At 47.5% G+C, this 17,120-nt stretch overlaps 1 protein-coding gene across 2 annotated transcripts in view; it reads right to left on the reverse strand.

The window, feature by feature from the left end:
* Positions 1-17,120, reverse strand: part of LOC139276317 (cullin-4A-like) — a 107,223-nt gene that overhangs the window by 22,822 nt on the left and 67,281 nt on the right. For both annotated transcript variants that reach the window (XM_070894122.1, XM_070894124.1), the window contains 4 exons: positions 13,646-13,756; positions 13,447-13,532; positions 9,964-10,071; positions 52-165 (listed from right to left, as the gene is read on the reverse strand). In XM_070894122.1, the coding sequence (XP_070750223.1) occupies positions 52-165; positions 9,964-10,071; positions 13,447-13,532; positions 13,646-13,756 (419 nt within the window). The remainder of the gene's footprint in view (positions 1-51; positions 166-9,963; positions 10,072-13,446; positions 13,533-13,645; positions 13,757-17,120) is intronic.

Raw genomic sequence — 17,120 nt, forward strand, 5'->3', positions numbered from 1 at the left:
GTACACCACAACAAAATACATTTTTAAAAATCCTGATAATTAAAGATGTACCTCTTTGAATTCTGCTTTCAAAACAGAGTGTCCTAATGTCGGTTGCCACTGTAGTTTTCTGCCACTGTGTTTTCCAAGGTAAAATGTCTTAAATACCTCTTGCAATTTTACCATCTGAAAATATATATAATGAAATGTTACAAGTGTAATGAAGTCTAGACGTCACATTCATTCACACAGGAAATGATCATTCCACCCATCGTGTGTGTGCTGGCTCCTTGACAGAGCTAGCCAATTAGACCCACATCCCTACCCTTTCCTTATAGCACATTTTTCCCCTTCAAGCATTTATCTAATTTCCTTTTGAAAGTTACTATTAAATCTGCTTCCTCCACCTTTTTAGGCCGTGCATTCCAGATCATAATAACTCGCTGCGTAAAACAATTTCTCCTCATCTCGCCCCTGGTTCTTTCGCCAACTACCTTATATCTTCGTCCTCTGGTTACCGATATTCCTTATTTGCCCTATCAAAAGTGCTCATAATTTTGAACTCCTCTAATAAATCTCCCCTTAACCTTCTCTGCTCTAAGGAGAAAAATCCCAGCTTATCCAGTCTCTCCACAAACATTAAAGTACAAAACCACCACCATCATCATCACCATAGGCAGTCCCTCGGAATCGAGGAAGACTTGCTTCCACTCATGAAGTGAGTTCTTTTGTGGCTGAACAGTCCAATACAAGAGCCACAGACCCTGTCACAGGTGGGACAGACAATCGTCAAGGGAAGAGGTGGGTGGGACTGGTTTGCCGCATGCTCCTTCCGCTGCCTATTCACGCTCTCGGCGTTGAGACTCGAAGCGCTCAGTGCCCTCCCGGATGCACTTTCTCCACCTAGGGCGGTCTTCGGCCAGGGTCTCCCAGGTGTCAGTGGTGATGTCGCACTTTATCAGGGAGGCTTTGAGGATGTCCTTGTAATGTTTCCGCTGCCCACCTTTGGCTCGTTTGCTGTGAAGGAGCTCCGCATAGAGCATTTGCTTAGGGAGTCTCGTGTCTGGCATGCGAACCATGTGGCCTGCCCAGCGGAGCTGATCAAGTGTGGTCAGTGCTTCAATGCTGGGGATGTCAGGCTGGACGAGTACAAAACCATTGCAGCGAGGAAAGATTCTTCCGTCCTCATGATCAACAGCCTTACTGGCGGCAAAGAGATCAGCAATACAAGTGCAGAAGCCCACTAGCCAGCCTTCACCCGCTATCTTACTGCGTGAAATTTAAAGTTCCAGTCATAGACTTTCCTGTGCAGACTCTTGTGATTCAGAAACTACCTAAAGTCATTACCTCACATCACTGGGATATAATGACCAAGGCCATTGCTTCACAATTACTGAACACATGAACATCAGTTCTACATAAGATTACATCAGATATACGGCACAGAAACAGGCCATTCGGCCCAACCAGTCCATGCCGGTGACTATGCTCCACTCGAGCCTCCTCCTGTCTTTTCTCATCTAAATCTATCAGCATAACCCTCTATTCCCTTCTTCCCTCATATGCTTATCTAGCCTCCCCTTAAATGCATCTATACTATTCACTTCAACCACTCCCTGTGGCAGCGAGTTCCACATTCGCACCACGCTCTGGGTAAAGAAGTTTCTGCTGAATTCCCTATTGAATTTCTTGTTGACTATCTTATATTGATGGCCTCTAGTTATGCTCTTCCTCACAAGTGGAAACACTCTCTGTATTCACTCTATCAAAACCTTTCATAATTTTAAAGACCTCTATTAGGTCACCCCTCAGCCTGTTTATTTCAAGAGAAACGAGACCCAGCCTGTTCATCCGTTCCTGATATGTGTACCCTTACATTTCTGGTATCATCCTTGTAAATCTTTTCTGCACCCTCTCCAGTGCCTCTCTATCCTTTTTATAATATGGCAACCAGAACTGTACGCAGTACTCTTGAGTGTACTCTAATCAAGGTTTGATACAGGTTTAGCATAACTTCCCTAATTTTCAATTCTACACCTCTAGTTTTGATTAATGAGATTACAGGATTTTGAGTGATTTCGGGATCATATTCTGCAATTTCACCCAGAGTCTTGTTGATAATCTTTCAGCAATTGGTGGAGCAAAGTCACGTAACACATTTGATATGACTGAATTACCTGGTGTCCAGTGGGCTGTGTGTGAACACCAATACTGCACCCATCAGTACCCGAGTGAAGCTGCATGCGCAAAGCTGATCTGAGCTAAACAAATGGCTTACCCATTGCAGAGTGCTTTGTGGAGCGTAAGCGTGACCCCGAGCTTCCGATCACCTGTCACTTCAATTCTCCGCTCCACTCCCACTCTGACCCCTCTGTCCTCGGCCTCTTACATTATTCCAACGAAGCTCAACGTAAGTTCGAGGAACAGCACCTCACCTTTCAATTCGGCACTTTACAGCCTTCAACATGGAGCTCAACAATTTTAGGCCATAGCCTCGGCCCCTATATTTTCAGATGGCAGCTGTTGATGATTCTACTATTCCCATTTCATGTCAACTAAGAGAGCCCTTGGTCTGCCCTCCAGGTCTCCATAACAAGTGCCTGCAAAGAGACGCTTAGTCACTCACCCAGGAAACACCAGGACTGGTTTGATGAAAATGATCAGGAGATTCAAGAACTAATAGATTGCAAGCGCAGGGCATTTCTGAGCCTTAAACAACAACCCAACTTGGGAGCAGCAAAGCAGCATTACAGACGGCTAAAGTCTAAGGTCCAACAAAATACCCGGGACCTAAAGAATAGGTCATGGATGGAGAAAGCACAGGAGATACAGCAGCTGGCCGACAGCCATGATGTGCAAGGATTCTTCATCGCAGTCAAGACCGCCTATGGTCCAAACCCCCAAGATCCCACCACACACCTGACCAAGAATGGGGAAACACTCATCAAGGACACCGAGGCAGTCAGGGCCCACTGGAAGGAGCACTTCGAAGATCTCCTCAATCGAGACTCTGCCTTTGACTCGAGTGTTCTCGACTCCATCCCACAGCATGCTACCTGCCACCACCTCAGTGAGACCCCAACACTGCACGAGGTAGAAAAAGCTATTAGACAGCTAAAAAACAAGGCTACGGGAGCGGATGGAATCCTTGCTGAGTATGGCGGAGAGGCACTGCTGGCGCGAATACACAACCTCATCTCTCTCATCTGGAGGGAGGAGAGCATGCCGGGAGATCTTGGAAATGCAGTGATCGTGGTCATCTTTAAAAAAGGGGAAAAGTCCGACTGCGGCAACTACAGAGGAATCTCCCTGCTATCAGCCACTGGGAAAGTCATCGCTAGAGTCCTCCTCAACCGTCTTCTCCCCGTGGCCGAGGAGCTCCTCCCGGAGTCACAGTGCGGATTTCGTCCCCTCTGGGGCACAACGGACATGATATTTGCAGAACGACAGCTGCAGGAAAGATGCAGGGAACAGCACCAGCCCTTATACATGGCCTTCTTCGACCGTACAAAGGCCTTTGACACTGTCAACCGCGAGGGTCCATGGAACGTCCTCCTCCGTTTCGGATGCCCCCAAAAGTACATCACCATCCTCCACCTGCTCCACGACGACATGCAGGCTGTGATCCTTACCAACAGATTCATCACAGACCCAATCCACATCCGGACCGGGGTCAAGCAGGGCTGCACCCCAACCCTCTTCTCAATCTTCCTCGCTGCCATGCTCTACCTCACAGTTGACAAGCTCCCCGCTGGAGTGGGACTAAACTACAGAACCAGTGGGAAGCTGTTCAACCTTTGCCGTCTCCAGGCCAGGTCCAAGACCACTCCAATCTCTGTCGTCGTGCTACAGTACGTGGGTGACGCCTACGTCTGTACACACACAGGCTGAACTCCAGGACATAGTCGACGTATTTACCGAGGCGTATGAAAGCATGGGCCTTACGCTAAACATCAGAAAGACAAAGGTCCTCCACCAGCCTGTCCTCGCTGCACAACACTGTCCCCCAGTCATCAACATCCACGGCGCGGTTCTGGACAAGGTGGACCACTTCCCTTCTCTAGGGAGCCTCCTATCAACAAGAGCAGGCATTGACGACGAGATCCAACACCGCCTCCAGTGCGCCAGTGCAGCCTTCGGTCGCCTGAGGAAGAGTGTTTGAAGACCAGGCCCTCAAAACTGTCAACAAGCTCATGGTCTACAGGGCCGTAGTAACACCCGCCCTCCGTGGATCATGTACAGAAGACACCTCGAGTCGCTGGAGAAATACCACCAGCGATGTCTCCGCAAGATCCTACAAATCCTCTGGGAGGACTGACGCACCAACATCGGCGTCCTCACTCAGGCTAACATCCCCAGCATTGAAGCACTGACTATACCTGATCAGCTTCTGCTGGGCAGGCCACATAGAACGCATGCCAGACACGAGACTCCCAAAGCAAGCGCTCTTCTCGGAACTCGTCCACGGCAAATGAGCCAAAGGTGGGCAGAGGAAACGTTACAAGGACACCTTCAAAGCCTCCCCGATAAAGTGCAACATCCCCACTGACACGTGGGAGTCCCTGGCCAAAGGCCGCCCTAAGTAGAGGAAGTGCATCCGGGAGGGCGCTGAGCACCTCGAGTCTCATCGTCGAGAGCATGCAGAAATCAAGCGCAGGCAGCGCAAAGAGCATGCGGCAAACCTGTCCCACCCACCCTTTCCCTCAACTACCTGTGATAGGGACTGTGGCTCTCGTATTGGACTGTTCAGCCACCTAAGAACTCATGCTAAGAGTGGAAGCAAGTTTTCCTCGATTCCGAGGGACTGCCTATGATGATGATGATTCCTATTTGCACCTCTTCTAGAATCATCTTGTGTTTCTTTACTTGTCCCATTACCATCTCCTTTTGCTGTGTACAATCATACCGTTTGTCATTTAATCTCTCCTGCCTTCCACCCAATCACAGACCTTCCCTTTTGGTCTTTTCTCCCCTCCCCCATTTCTCTGCCTCTTCACTTGCCTAAAATCTGTTTCTTCTCTAACATTTTCCAGTTCTGACGAAGGGTCATCGACCTGAAACATTAACTCTGTTTCTCTCTCCACAGATGCTGCCTGACCTGCTGAGTATTTCCAGCATTTTCTGTTTTTATTGCCTTTATATAGCACCTTTAACATAGTAAAACGTCCCAAGTCATTTCATAGGAGCAAACAAAATTTGACACCGAGCCACATAAGGATATATTAGGACAAGTGGAGATAGTTTTAAGGAGCGCCTTTAGAGGAGAAAAAGAGGCAGAGAGAGAGGGATGGAATTCCAGATCCGGGCAGCTGAAGGTACAGCTGCCAACTGTGAAGCTATTAAAATTGGAGATAGGCAAGGCTGGAGGTGATTATAGAGATATGGAGGAGTGAGGCTGTGGAGGGATTTGAAAACAAGGATGAGAATTTTAAAATCAAGGCGCTGCCGGGTAATGTATGAACGGGATGTGGCGCGAGTTAGGATACGGACAACAGAATTTTGGATGAGCTCAAGTTTATGGAGGGTGGAAAACGGGAGGCCGACCAGGAGAGCATTAGGATAGTCGAGTCTGGAGGTAACAAAGACATGGATGAGGGCTTCAGCAGCAGATGAGCTGAGGCGGGTGGGGTGGGGGAAAGTCAGGCGACATCACAATATTGTGACAGGTCTGCACCGGTGTTTATGCTCCACACAAGCCTCCTCCCATCTTACTTCATCTCGCCCCTTCAACAAAACCTTCTATTCCTTTCATGATTTTTGGATATTAAGGGAATCGAGGGATATAGGGATAGTGCAGGAAAGTGGAGTTGAGGTAGATCAACCATGATCTCACTGAATGGCGGAGAAGGCTCGAGGAGCCGAATGGCACCTTATATACTTATCCAGCTTCCCCTTAAATGCATCTGTGCTAGTCGCCTCAACTACTCCTTGTGTAGCACTCGCTCAGTAAAGAAGTTTCTCCTGAATTCCTTAGTAGATTTATTGGTATCTTATATTTATGGACTCCCTCAAAAATAGAAACATCTTCTCTACGTCTACCCGATAGAACCCCTTCATAATTTCAGGTCACCTCTCAATCTTCTCTTTTCTAGAGAAATGAGCCCCAGCCTGTTTAATCTTTCCTGATAGTTATAACCTCTCAGTTGTGTTATCATCCTGGTCAATCTTTTTCCACTTTCTCCAGTGCATTTATATCCTTTTTGTAATATATGACCAGAATTGTACACTAACCAAGCTACTATACAAGCTTAACAAAACCTTTCTGCTTTTGAAGTCTATTCCTCTAGGAATGAACCCAGTGTTTTGCTGGTATTTTTATGGCTTTGTTAACCTGCATTGCTACTTTTTGTGATTTGTGAATCTGTACCGAGATCCCTTTGTGCCTCTACCCCATTCATCTCTTATTTTCCAAGAGTCGCCAAAATGCACCACCTCACATTATATTTAAGCTCATTTGCCAATTACACACCCATTCGACAAAATTATTAATGTCTTCCTGTATATTGCCACAGTTCTCCTCTCTATTAACTACATGAGCCCCCACCCCCCCCCACCAATTTGATGCCTTCCACAAATTTTGAAATTGTACTGATTCCGGAGTCCAAATAGTTTATGTAAATGGTGAACAACAGCAGTGCCAGCACCGATCCCTGCAGAACACCAGTAGTTTTAGGGAAACTTTCAAACCCAGTTGTGGATTTTGCCATAGGTTGTAGGTGTCTGCATTGGTAAATTAGCACTATGATTGGAGAATCATAGAAATTTACAGCACAGAAGGAGGCCCACCGTGTCCGCACCGGCCGACAAAGAGCTAATCCCACTTTCCAGCTCTTGGGGAAATAGATCCTTCCTAGCCACTCTATCTAGATGCCTCATAATTTTATACGCCTCAATTAGATCTCCCCTCAGCCCCCTCGGTTCCAAATAAAACAACCCAACCTATCCAATCTTTCCTCATAGCTAAGATTCTCCAGTCCAGCCAACATCCTTGTAAATCTCCTCTGCACCCGCTCTAGTGCAATCACATCTTTACTATAATGTGGTGACCAAACTGCATGCAGTACTCCAGCTGCGGCCTAACTAGTGTTTTATACAGTTCAAGCATAACCTCCCTGCTCTTATATTCTATGCCTCAGCTAATAAAGGCAACTAGCCCATATACCTTCTTAACCACTTTATCTATCTGTCCTGCTATCTTCAGGGACCTGTGGACATGAACTCCAAAGTCTCTCTGTTCCCCAACACTTCTCAGTGCCCTACTATTTATTGAGTATTCCCTTGCTTTGTTAGCCCTCCCCAAATGCATTATCTCACACTTCTCCGGATTGAATTCCATTTGCCACTGTTCTGCCCACCTGACCAGTTCATTGATATCTTCCTGCAGTCCACAGCTTCCTTCTTCATTATCAACCACACAGCCAATTTTTGTATCATCAGCAAATTTCTTAAAATAACCCCTACATTCAAGTCTAAATCATTGATATATACCACAAAAAAGCAAGGAATCTAGTACTGAACCGTACATAACATAGAAAATAGGTGCAGGAGTAGGCCCTTCGAGCCTGCACCACCATTCAATAAGATCATGGCTGATCATTCACCTCAGTACCCCTTTCCTGCTTTCTCTCCAGACCCCTTGATCCCTTTAGCCGCAAGGGCCATATCTAACTCTCTCCTGAATATATCTAACGAACTGGCATCAACAACTCTCATCAGTAGAGAATTCCACAGGTTTACAATTGGGTAAGTAGTTTTTCTTTTTCTTTTCTTTATCAGTAAGTAACCTTTAGCATTGTTGTTGCCAAATTAAGTTTATCTAGGGGTTAAGTCATGGCAGGAGAGCTCGGACACGTGTTATGCTCCTCCTGTACTATGTGGGAAGTCAGGGACGCTTCCAGTGTCCCTGACGACTACATGTGCGGGAAGTGTGTCCGGCTGCAGCTCCTCACAGACCACATTGCGGCACTGGAGCTGCGGGTGGATTCACTCTGGAGCATGCACGATGCTGAGAATGACGTAATTAGCACGTTTAGTGAGTTGGTCCTACCGCAGGAAAAGGGTACACATCCAGATAGGGAATGGATGACCAACAGGAAGAGCAGTGCAAGCAAGGTACTGCAGGAGTCCCCTGTGGTCATCCCCCTGCAAAACAGATACACCGCTTTGGGTACTGTTGAGGGGGATGACTCATCAGGGGAGGGCAGCAGCAGCCAAGATCATGGAACCATGGGTGGCTCTGCTGCACAGGAGGGCAGGAAAAAGAGTGGGAGAGCTATAGTGATAGGGAATTCAATTGTAAGGGGAATAGATAGACGTTTCTGCGGCTGCAACCGAGACTCCAGAGTGGTACGTTGCCTTCCTGGTGCAAGGGTCAAGGATGTTTCGGAGCAGGTGCATGGCATTCTGAAAATGGAGGGTGAACAGCCAGTTGTCGTGGTGCATATAGGTACCAATGATATAGTTTAAAAATTTAGGGAGCTAGGAGCTAAGTTTAAAAAGTAGGACCTCAAAGGTAGTAATCTCAGGATTGCTACCAGTGTCACGTGCTAGTCAGAGTAGGAATCGCAGGATAGCTCAGATGAATACGTGGCTTAAGGAGTGGTGCAGCAGGGAGGGATTCAAATTCCTGGGACATTGGAACCGGTTCTGGGGGAGGTGAGACCAGTACAAACCGGGCACCTGCACCTGGGCAGGACCGGAACCAATGTCCTAGGGGGAGTGTTTGCTAGTGCTGTTGGGGAGGAGTTAAACTAATATGGCAGGAGGATGGGAACCTATGCAGGGAGACAGAGGGAAGTAGAATGGGGGCAGAAGTAAAAGATAAAAAGAGGAAAAGTAAAAGCGGAGGGCAGAGAAACCCAAGGCAAAAAGCAAAAAGGGCCACATTGCAGCAAAATTCGAAAGGGGCAAAGTGTGTTAGAAAGACAAGCCTGAAGGCTCTGTGCCTCAATGCGAGGAGTATTCAGAATAAAGTGGACGAATTAACTGCGCAGATAGTAGTTAACGGGTATGATGTAATTGGCATCACGGAGACATGGCTCCAGGGTGACTAAGGCTGGGAACTCAACATCCAGGGGTATTCAACATTTAGGAAGGATAGGCAGAGAGGAAAAGGAGGCGGGGTGGTATTGCTGGTTAAGGAGGAAATGAATGCAATAGTAAGAAAGGACATTAGCTTGGATGATGTGGAATCGGTATGGGTGGAGCTACGGAATACCAAGGTGCAGAAAACGCTAGTGGGAGTAGTAGTAAGGTTGGGGACAGCATCAAACAAGAAATTAGGGATGCATGCAATAAAGGTACAGCAGTTATCATGGGTGCCTTTAATCTACATATTGATTGGGCTAACTAAACTGGTAGCAATGCGGTGGAGGAGGATTTCCTGGAATGTATTACCCCTTATCCTTAGACTGTGACCCCTGGTTCTGGACTCCCCCAACATCGGGAACATTCTTCCTGCATCTCACCTGTCCAGTCCCGTCAGAATTTTATATGTTTCTATGAGATCCCCTCTCATTCTTCTAAACTCCAGTGAATACAGGCCCAGTCGATCCAGCCTGGAAACAGCCTTCCAGTCACTAAAACACCCATTGACCATTACTCTTTGCTTTCTGCCTCCGAGCCAATTTTGGATCCAACTTACCACTTTGTCTTGGATCCCATGGGCTTTTACTTTCGTGACCAGTCTGCCATGTGGGACCTTATCAAAAGCCTTATACGCTACATCAAATGCACTACCCTCATCGACCCTCCTTGTTGCCTCCTCAAAAAAATTCAATCAAATTAGCCAGACATGAACTTCCCTTAACAAATCCATGCTGACTGTCCTTGATTAATCCGTGTCTTTCGAAATGAAGATTTAGCCTATCACTCAGAATGTTTTCCAATAATTTTCCCACTACTGAGGTTAGGCTGATTAGCCTGCAATTACTCGGTCTATCCACTTGCTCCCTTTTGGACTGATCCTAGTCAGACTGCACATACCTCAGCCGGTAAATGTATTTCCATGGGTGTGTACGTCGGCCAATATCCCATTGTCAGAATGTTGACTGTAAGATCTATCTTGCTCGGGTCATTTTGATTTTGGATATACTGAAAAGGTGGAGAGAAAATTTGCATATTAGGAACAACATATATAGATGTCAAGGTGAGAGCCCCATAAAATGCTTACTTGTCACAAATACTGACAGCCTGGCTTCAAAAGCATTTACAAATTAAAAGACAAAGAGGCTTGCTCTTCAAAACCCACGCTGGTACAAGAATCTTACTTGGAGTGGGAGGAGTGAAGATGGACGGCCATTTACCAGTGCTCTATGACGTGCAGGCTAGCGTTGGTCTTACCCAGGGACATATGCTCAGCAAATCCACCACAAGAAATAGTGGCAGATCCTTAACTCACCTTCAGCTCAGGTTTAAAGTGTTGCATGAATCAGTGGACACTATTTGCGAATACAGGTAACAATGTAAGAACATAAGAGTTAGTAGCAGGCTATACGCCCCTACAAGCCTGCTCCGCCATTCAATAAGATCATGGCTGACCTTCAACCTCAAATCCACTTTCCCGCCCGATCCCCATATCCCTTGATCCTTCTAGAGTCCAAAAATCTGCACATCTCAGCCTTGAATATATTCAACTATTCAGCATCCACATACTTTTGGGGCAGAGAATTCTAAAGGATTCACAACCCTTTGAGTGAAGAAGTCCCTCCTCATCTCAGTCTTAAATGGCTGACCCCTTATCCTGAGACTATGCCCCTTAGTTCTAGACTCTCCAGCCAGGGGAAACAACCTCTCAGCATCTACCCTGTCAATCCCCCTCAGAATTGTATATGTTTCAGTAAGATCACCTCTCACTCTTCTAAACGCCAGAGAGCACAGTCCCAATCTATTCAATTTCTCCTGAAAGGACAGCCTCATCATCCCAGGAATCAATCTGGTGAACCTGCGTTGCACCGCCTCCAAGGCAAGTATATCCTTCCTCAGATAAAGAGACCAAAACTGTGCACAATACTCCAGATGTGGTATCACCAAAGCCCTGTGGGGCGAGGGGGGTAAGAGAAGCGAAGTGACGGATGTGGCTAAAATCACCGGTAATTCCTAATTTTATGAGCTAGTTAATGTATCTACTGCCGATGGAAGTAACCACGTCTGACCAAAGCTCTCTGAATTTGGATGTCATATTTACTCTATCCCCTAAACTATGAGGCAAACTGCACTGACATCCTGGCTTTGTCCATTCTACAAGCAATGGAGTTACCCTGAGAAACAGGTAAAGTGTGCAGCCAGGGAATGGGGAGATGGGTGAGCCTCCAGACCGACATTCCCTCTGCCCAGGAGCAAGAACACAGAGCAGCTGCTTGGCGAGAGGGGGCAGACATTGATCGCCCACCATCCCTGTGCCCTGCCAATCATGACCGTGCAGTCGCTGCTGTGCCGTCTGCTCCCGATGAGCATTGAGCCAAGAGGCCAGCATGTCAGCTGAACCGCAGTCTACGAGAGGGAATGAGAATAAGCCCATTTCAGTTTGTTGAGCGGTTATATCATAGAAATCTACAGCACGGAAGGAGGCCATTTCGGCCCAGTGTGTCTGCGCCGGCCGACAAAGAGCTGTCCAGCCTAATCCCACTTTCCAGCTCTTGGTCCGTAGCCCTGTAGGTTACGGCACTTCAAGTACATTTTAAATGAGTGAAGGTTTCTGCCTCTACCACCCTTTCAGGCAGTGAGTTCCAGACCCCCACCACCCTCTGGGTGAAGAAATCTCCCCTCACATCCCCTTTAAATTTCTTACCAATTACTTTAAATTTATGCCCCCTGGTTACTGACCCCTCTGCTAAGGGAAATAAGTCCATCCTATCCTCTCTCTATAATTTTATACACCTCATAAGGGTCTCCCCTCAGCCTCCTCTGTTCCAAAGAAAACAAACCTAGCCTATCCAATCTTTCCTCATAGCTAAGATTCTCCAGTCCAGTTACGTTGCATGCTGACTTGATTTGTCCTGTGTCAGGGTCGGAGATGTTCTAGGACCAGTTCCACTCTTACGCCGGGTGGATTGGTGCCAATGCCCATTCAGTTTGTGCCCGAATCAAGGCATACAGCAATTACAAACGTTGAAATCAAACCATTTTGAATCTCGGTAGAGGTTAGGCTTTGCTCAGGGAATGCTTATTCTTATATATTCCAAAGAACACCATGCAATACAGAACGACTCATTCCTTTGTTTTGTGGTTTGTTTTTGAGGTGCGCCAGCAAGTAGCGATGCTGTGAATCCCCAACAAGGACAGCAATGCGACTGCTCGTTTTCAGACATGTTGGCAAAGGGTGAACGGAGTTCGAGTCAGCAAAGGACAGGACTATCCAGGTGGACGCACGGCCATTTGTGCGAGATATCAGCGAATTAGTCACACTGAGATATCCGTGCTCCAGTACAAGTCACTGCCCTCAGCAGTAGCCCTACTACCCCGATGAGTGCCTGGTCACTGGTTTGTGGCGGTTGAGCTAATGAGCAAGGATTTCAGTTCTGAATTATAAATTCCCAAACCAATTTTGCAATGTTATTGTATTTGAGTGAAAAATAGTTAGAAATACTTAAAGCACACAATTGAAGATATTAACATGAATTACACCCATGATCAGGCATGCCCAACCTAAAAGCATTAAATCTAAGGACTTCTCTTTTGCTCAGTAACTAAGTGCAGTAATTCCTGTAATACCAGCAAATACCCACATTCAATCCCCCATTTTAGTTGAATGAACTGGTCGCAGCTAAACTAAAATGACCTGTGTTCCTGGGCCAAGGAAGCAGGGAGAGGAAAGCAGGCTTCCTGCTCCTGAGTGCCCTCTACTGGAGAGTGAGCATGTTGGGATGATCCAGCTCAGCTCTGATACCACCATGGTTAAACAACATAATGGCACTCGCCCTCATTCACATGGTTACAGTTTGTGAAGTCTGCTGCTGTCACAAGAGCACAGCAGCAAGAGGGACCAGAGGGGAGAAGGCGGAGGGTTATGGACAGAGGGGAGGGGCACGGACAGGGGGGGGGGGGGGGGGGGGGAGAGGCACAGACGGGGGGGGGAACAGACGGGGCGGAGGGGCACGGACGGACAGGGGGGGGGCATGGACGGACGGGGGGGGGGTATGGACAGAGGGGTAGGGACAGAGGCGAAGGGATGGGAGGGATGGAGGAGAGGAGAGGACGGAGGAGTGGAGGGAACGAAGGAGAGTGGGGAGGGAGCGGAGGGGGGGGAACCGAGAGGAAAGAGGACCGAGGGGAGGGGAGGGGGGGGCTGAGAGGAGGGGAGGGGGGGACCGGAGGGGAGGGAGCGGAGGGACGGAGGGCATGATGGAAAGAGTAGAGGGAGGAAAAGGAGAGGGTAGAGGGGAAAGAGAGATGTGGTAGATAAAGAGGGGAGGGAGGGAGGATAAAGAGAAAAAGAAAAATCAGCAAAATGAGTGTGTTAAAGATTACCTGTTTAAACTGTACCATGATGTCTTTCGAGAGTTCCATGTCTTTAAACATTCCCTCTAACTTGCTGGTGAAGGCAGCACCACATTCTACAGAAACAAAATTGGATGGTCAGAGCTCCAGACATTTCTTACTTCATAGAAATGGTTTCCTGAAAAACTGAAGGAGACTGTCAGAATCGCGGGTAGTTGTGCTGACGTACCGTGCTTCAGTTTGGACAGCATCGATTTCTCAGCATCCACAGAAGCACTTTTTCCCACTAGGAGCCGTTTAGCCAAATCTTTCTTATAGAAGGCCTCAAATACATCTTTACCTGTAGGAAAGGAAATAAAAATTGATGCCCATATGAATTTACAATGTTGAAAACATACCACTCTTTGTTTTGTGTGGTGAATGGGTGGTCATCAAAATCATGCTGTGGAACAAAATATGTCTCACTTTCTGAGCCAAACATTCCTATGTCAGGTACAATGGGAGATCCATGTAGCATAAAGCTCTCTACACTGAGCACATTAATCACAAGCTTCAGGGCAAGCTGCAGCTAGTACAACATTTCTGTTTCCCAAGTTAGGATCAACATTGTGTTGTGGACTCACTGAGCAAGAATGGTGCTGAGAATGATCCCACTCTACTTCACCTTGGAGCCCTGCAACTGTCAGAGAGAGGCTTCCATCCCAATCACGTGGGCTGGATCTCCAACCACTTTCCAGGAATAATCGACAACTCTTGAAAATACTGCAGCATCTAGTGTCAATAGCTTCAACATTAAAAGATCACATCATACTCGGCTCTTCTTACTGACGACGCAACTCCATCCTACTAAAGTTCCACATACACTGGAACTTAACACCGTCTTACTAATGTTCCACACATACTGGAACTTAACAGGTGTCGGTAGTTAACTCTGTGCTGGCTGAAGTTCCGCAGACACTGGTGCCCATTGGCACTAAAACAGACTTGAGGTGTAAGCCTGGAAGATGAGTGTTAACAGACTATTTGTCCACTGGAGACCTCACAGTGAGGCCCGGTGTTGTCCTCATGCAACATCTGCACGGGGGCATCTCCAGCAGGGGTCACTGGGCAGTAATCAGAAGCAGGAACTCCGGCTCAATTTTCCCTCACTACCTCGGGGCGCGGAAGCAGACAGTTGTGGCAACCTGACAGATCAGCTGACTCACTGAAGATGGTGCAGACCTTGCTCAACATTTGTGTTTGGTGTTTGAAAGTACAGAAAGTAATGCAAAATCTACCCACTGGACACAGCTCACATGCTCACTACACATGGTTTCTCTCTCATTTTTCCCTTCCATATGGCTATCACGGTAATGTTCCTGAATTAATAATCCAGAGAACGCAAGTTCAAATCAGACCAGAGCAGTTTGAATTCAGTTTAAATGAAAATGTGGAAATAAAAAGCTGGCATCAGTAAAAGTGACCATGAAACCGTCGGGTTGTCATAAGAACATAACTGGTTCACTAATGTCTTTTAGGGAAGGAAATCTGCTGTTCTTACCCGATCGGCCTATATGTGATTCCAGTCCCACAACAATATGGTTGACTCCAAACTGCCCTCTGAACTGGCCGACAAAACCACTCAGTTGTATCAAACCGCTACCAATGGTTGAAGAACGCCCACCACCACCACCTTCCCAGGGCAACTAGGGATGGGCAATAAATAATGGCCTTGCCAGCGACGTCCACAGCCCAAGAATGAATTTAAAATATACTGTGATTAGGTGTATAAGGGTCAGATAATCAGTGATTAAGTAGCAGTGATAGTGGGCTCAATTTTGCCCAAGCCCATTTTCTGGCATATTGCCACAGTTACGCCCATTTTTTGAGGTCAGAAATGCACCAGAAATATTTTGCCAAAGTTTCCCGCGCCGTATAATTCAAATTTGCCGCCGTCACCTTTGGGGGGGGGGGGGGGGGGGGAGCCTGCTGTCTGTGCCGAAACAACAATGTCGCACCTTCTGCACAAAAAAAGGTGACGTTTTTGACGTTATTTCAAAGGATGCGCATGCTCAGAGTTGGCAATCGGCCATTTTTAAAGAGCAACTTGTGTGAGTGAGAAGGGGTGCTGAGAGAGCATTGGAAAAATCGGATCTGCAGCAATACAAGATGCAAAGCAGTGCAAGGACCAAGAATTTCTGGCATAGTAGAGGCACTAGTTACTGTGATTGAGAACAGATAGCAGGAGCTGGACACAGCAAAGATCACATAAAAGTTCCACCCAAAGAAATGAAGAAACGCTGGAATCAAAGTTGCAGAAGATTACTAGCAATGGTGACCACCATGAGATCTGGAGGCCAGGACCTTAGTCAAGTAGTTAGTGCAAGTAATATTTTCATTTATTCAATGGAATTGCAATTGTAAATGTGACCAGCTGTATATGTCCCACCCAGCAGAAAGACATTCTCTCTTAAAAAGTTGCATTTTCATCTTTGCAGAGGAAGGTGGCACATAATAAAAGGGAAAGAACTCGAACAGGAGGAGGCCCGGCAAATCTGCACCCACTGACACCCTCGGAAGAGAGGGTCGCTGCTTTGATGGCTCCTGCCTGGAGAAAAGCAATCACCACTGCACAAGCTGGGCCCACACTCGAGGGAGAGGATAAGACCTGCAAATTCTACAGTCTGGCTGCACGGGCTAGCCATGCTTCGGTTCCTGGGGATGTCGTCATCAGCTACACTGATGCAATGTGCTATCATTTATCTTGGTCCTTCAAATCAGCCTGCTGTCTGCGCTGTGTGAACCTACTCATGCCACCCACCCTGCTCCCTCCTCTGCTGCTAACCATTTGTCTGTGTTCTGTTATATTTTGCAGAACTTGAGGCCGACCCAGACAATGCAGAAGATTCAGACGAGGACGAGCCTGAAGAGGAGAACATCTTCCAATCCCACCCTCTAGACCAAAGACATGGAGGTGAGGGGGAGAGGATGGGAATGGATGAAGCCCCCACTGTTTTACTGACTTTGGTGTAGGTGCAGGTGCCGCCCATTGAGGTGCTAGCCCCTTCAGTGACTAGTGGTTTGAGTGTTGGTGGGATATCCCATGGTTTCCGAACGTCCGAGGCTGCGGGTCCCAGCGGTGTGGTGCAGCGAGGCACACCCAGGGCTCCACCTTCCGAGGCTGCGGGTCCCAGTGGTGGGGTGCGAGCCACACCCATGGAGAGGAGGGGAAGGAGAGCTGGACAGCGCTCTCCTGAGGTGCAGGATCTAACAGAAGTGGTTCAGACGATGGCAATGAGTGGGGAGAGCATTGACCTTACGTGATCACTCCTGGACACCATCAGTGGGGTGGGTGATGAGGTAGCAGGACTGTCGGGAGAAGTAACAGCAATCTCATGAGAAATGGGAATGATGTCCAGGACCATGAATGAGGGAATATCTCAGTCAGCTGATGCGCTATCAGTGAACATAAGGGAGGGAATGTCAGAGATGGTGCAAACACCATCAGTGAACTTGAGGGAGGAAATAACACAGGTAGTTGAGATAGTTTTGCTCAACATGAGGGAGGGAATGTTACACGTCATTGAGACACTGTCAGGGCATAGGAGGGAGGGAATGTTGGAGATGGCTGCTGCAATAAGGGAACACGCCCAGACCCCGCGCCCATTGACAGAATCAACTGCCACTCCCACTCCAATCCCCACACCAGCCTCTGAAGAGCCCAA

Source organism: Pristiophorus japonicus, chromosome 11 (assembly GCF_044704955.1).
Source record: "Pristiophorus japonicus isolate sPriJap1 chromosome 11, sPriJap1.hap1, whole genome shotgun sequence".
Taxonomy (NCBI): Eukaryota; Metazoa; Chordata; class Chondrichthyes; family Pristiophoridae; genus Pristiophorus; species Pristiophorus japonicus.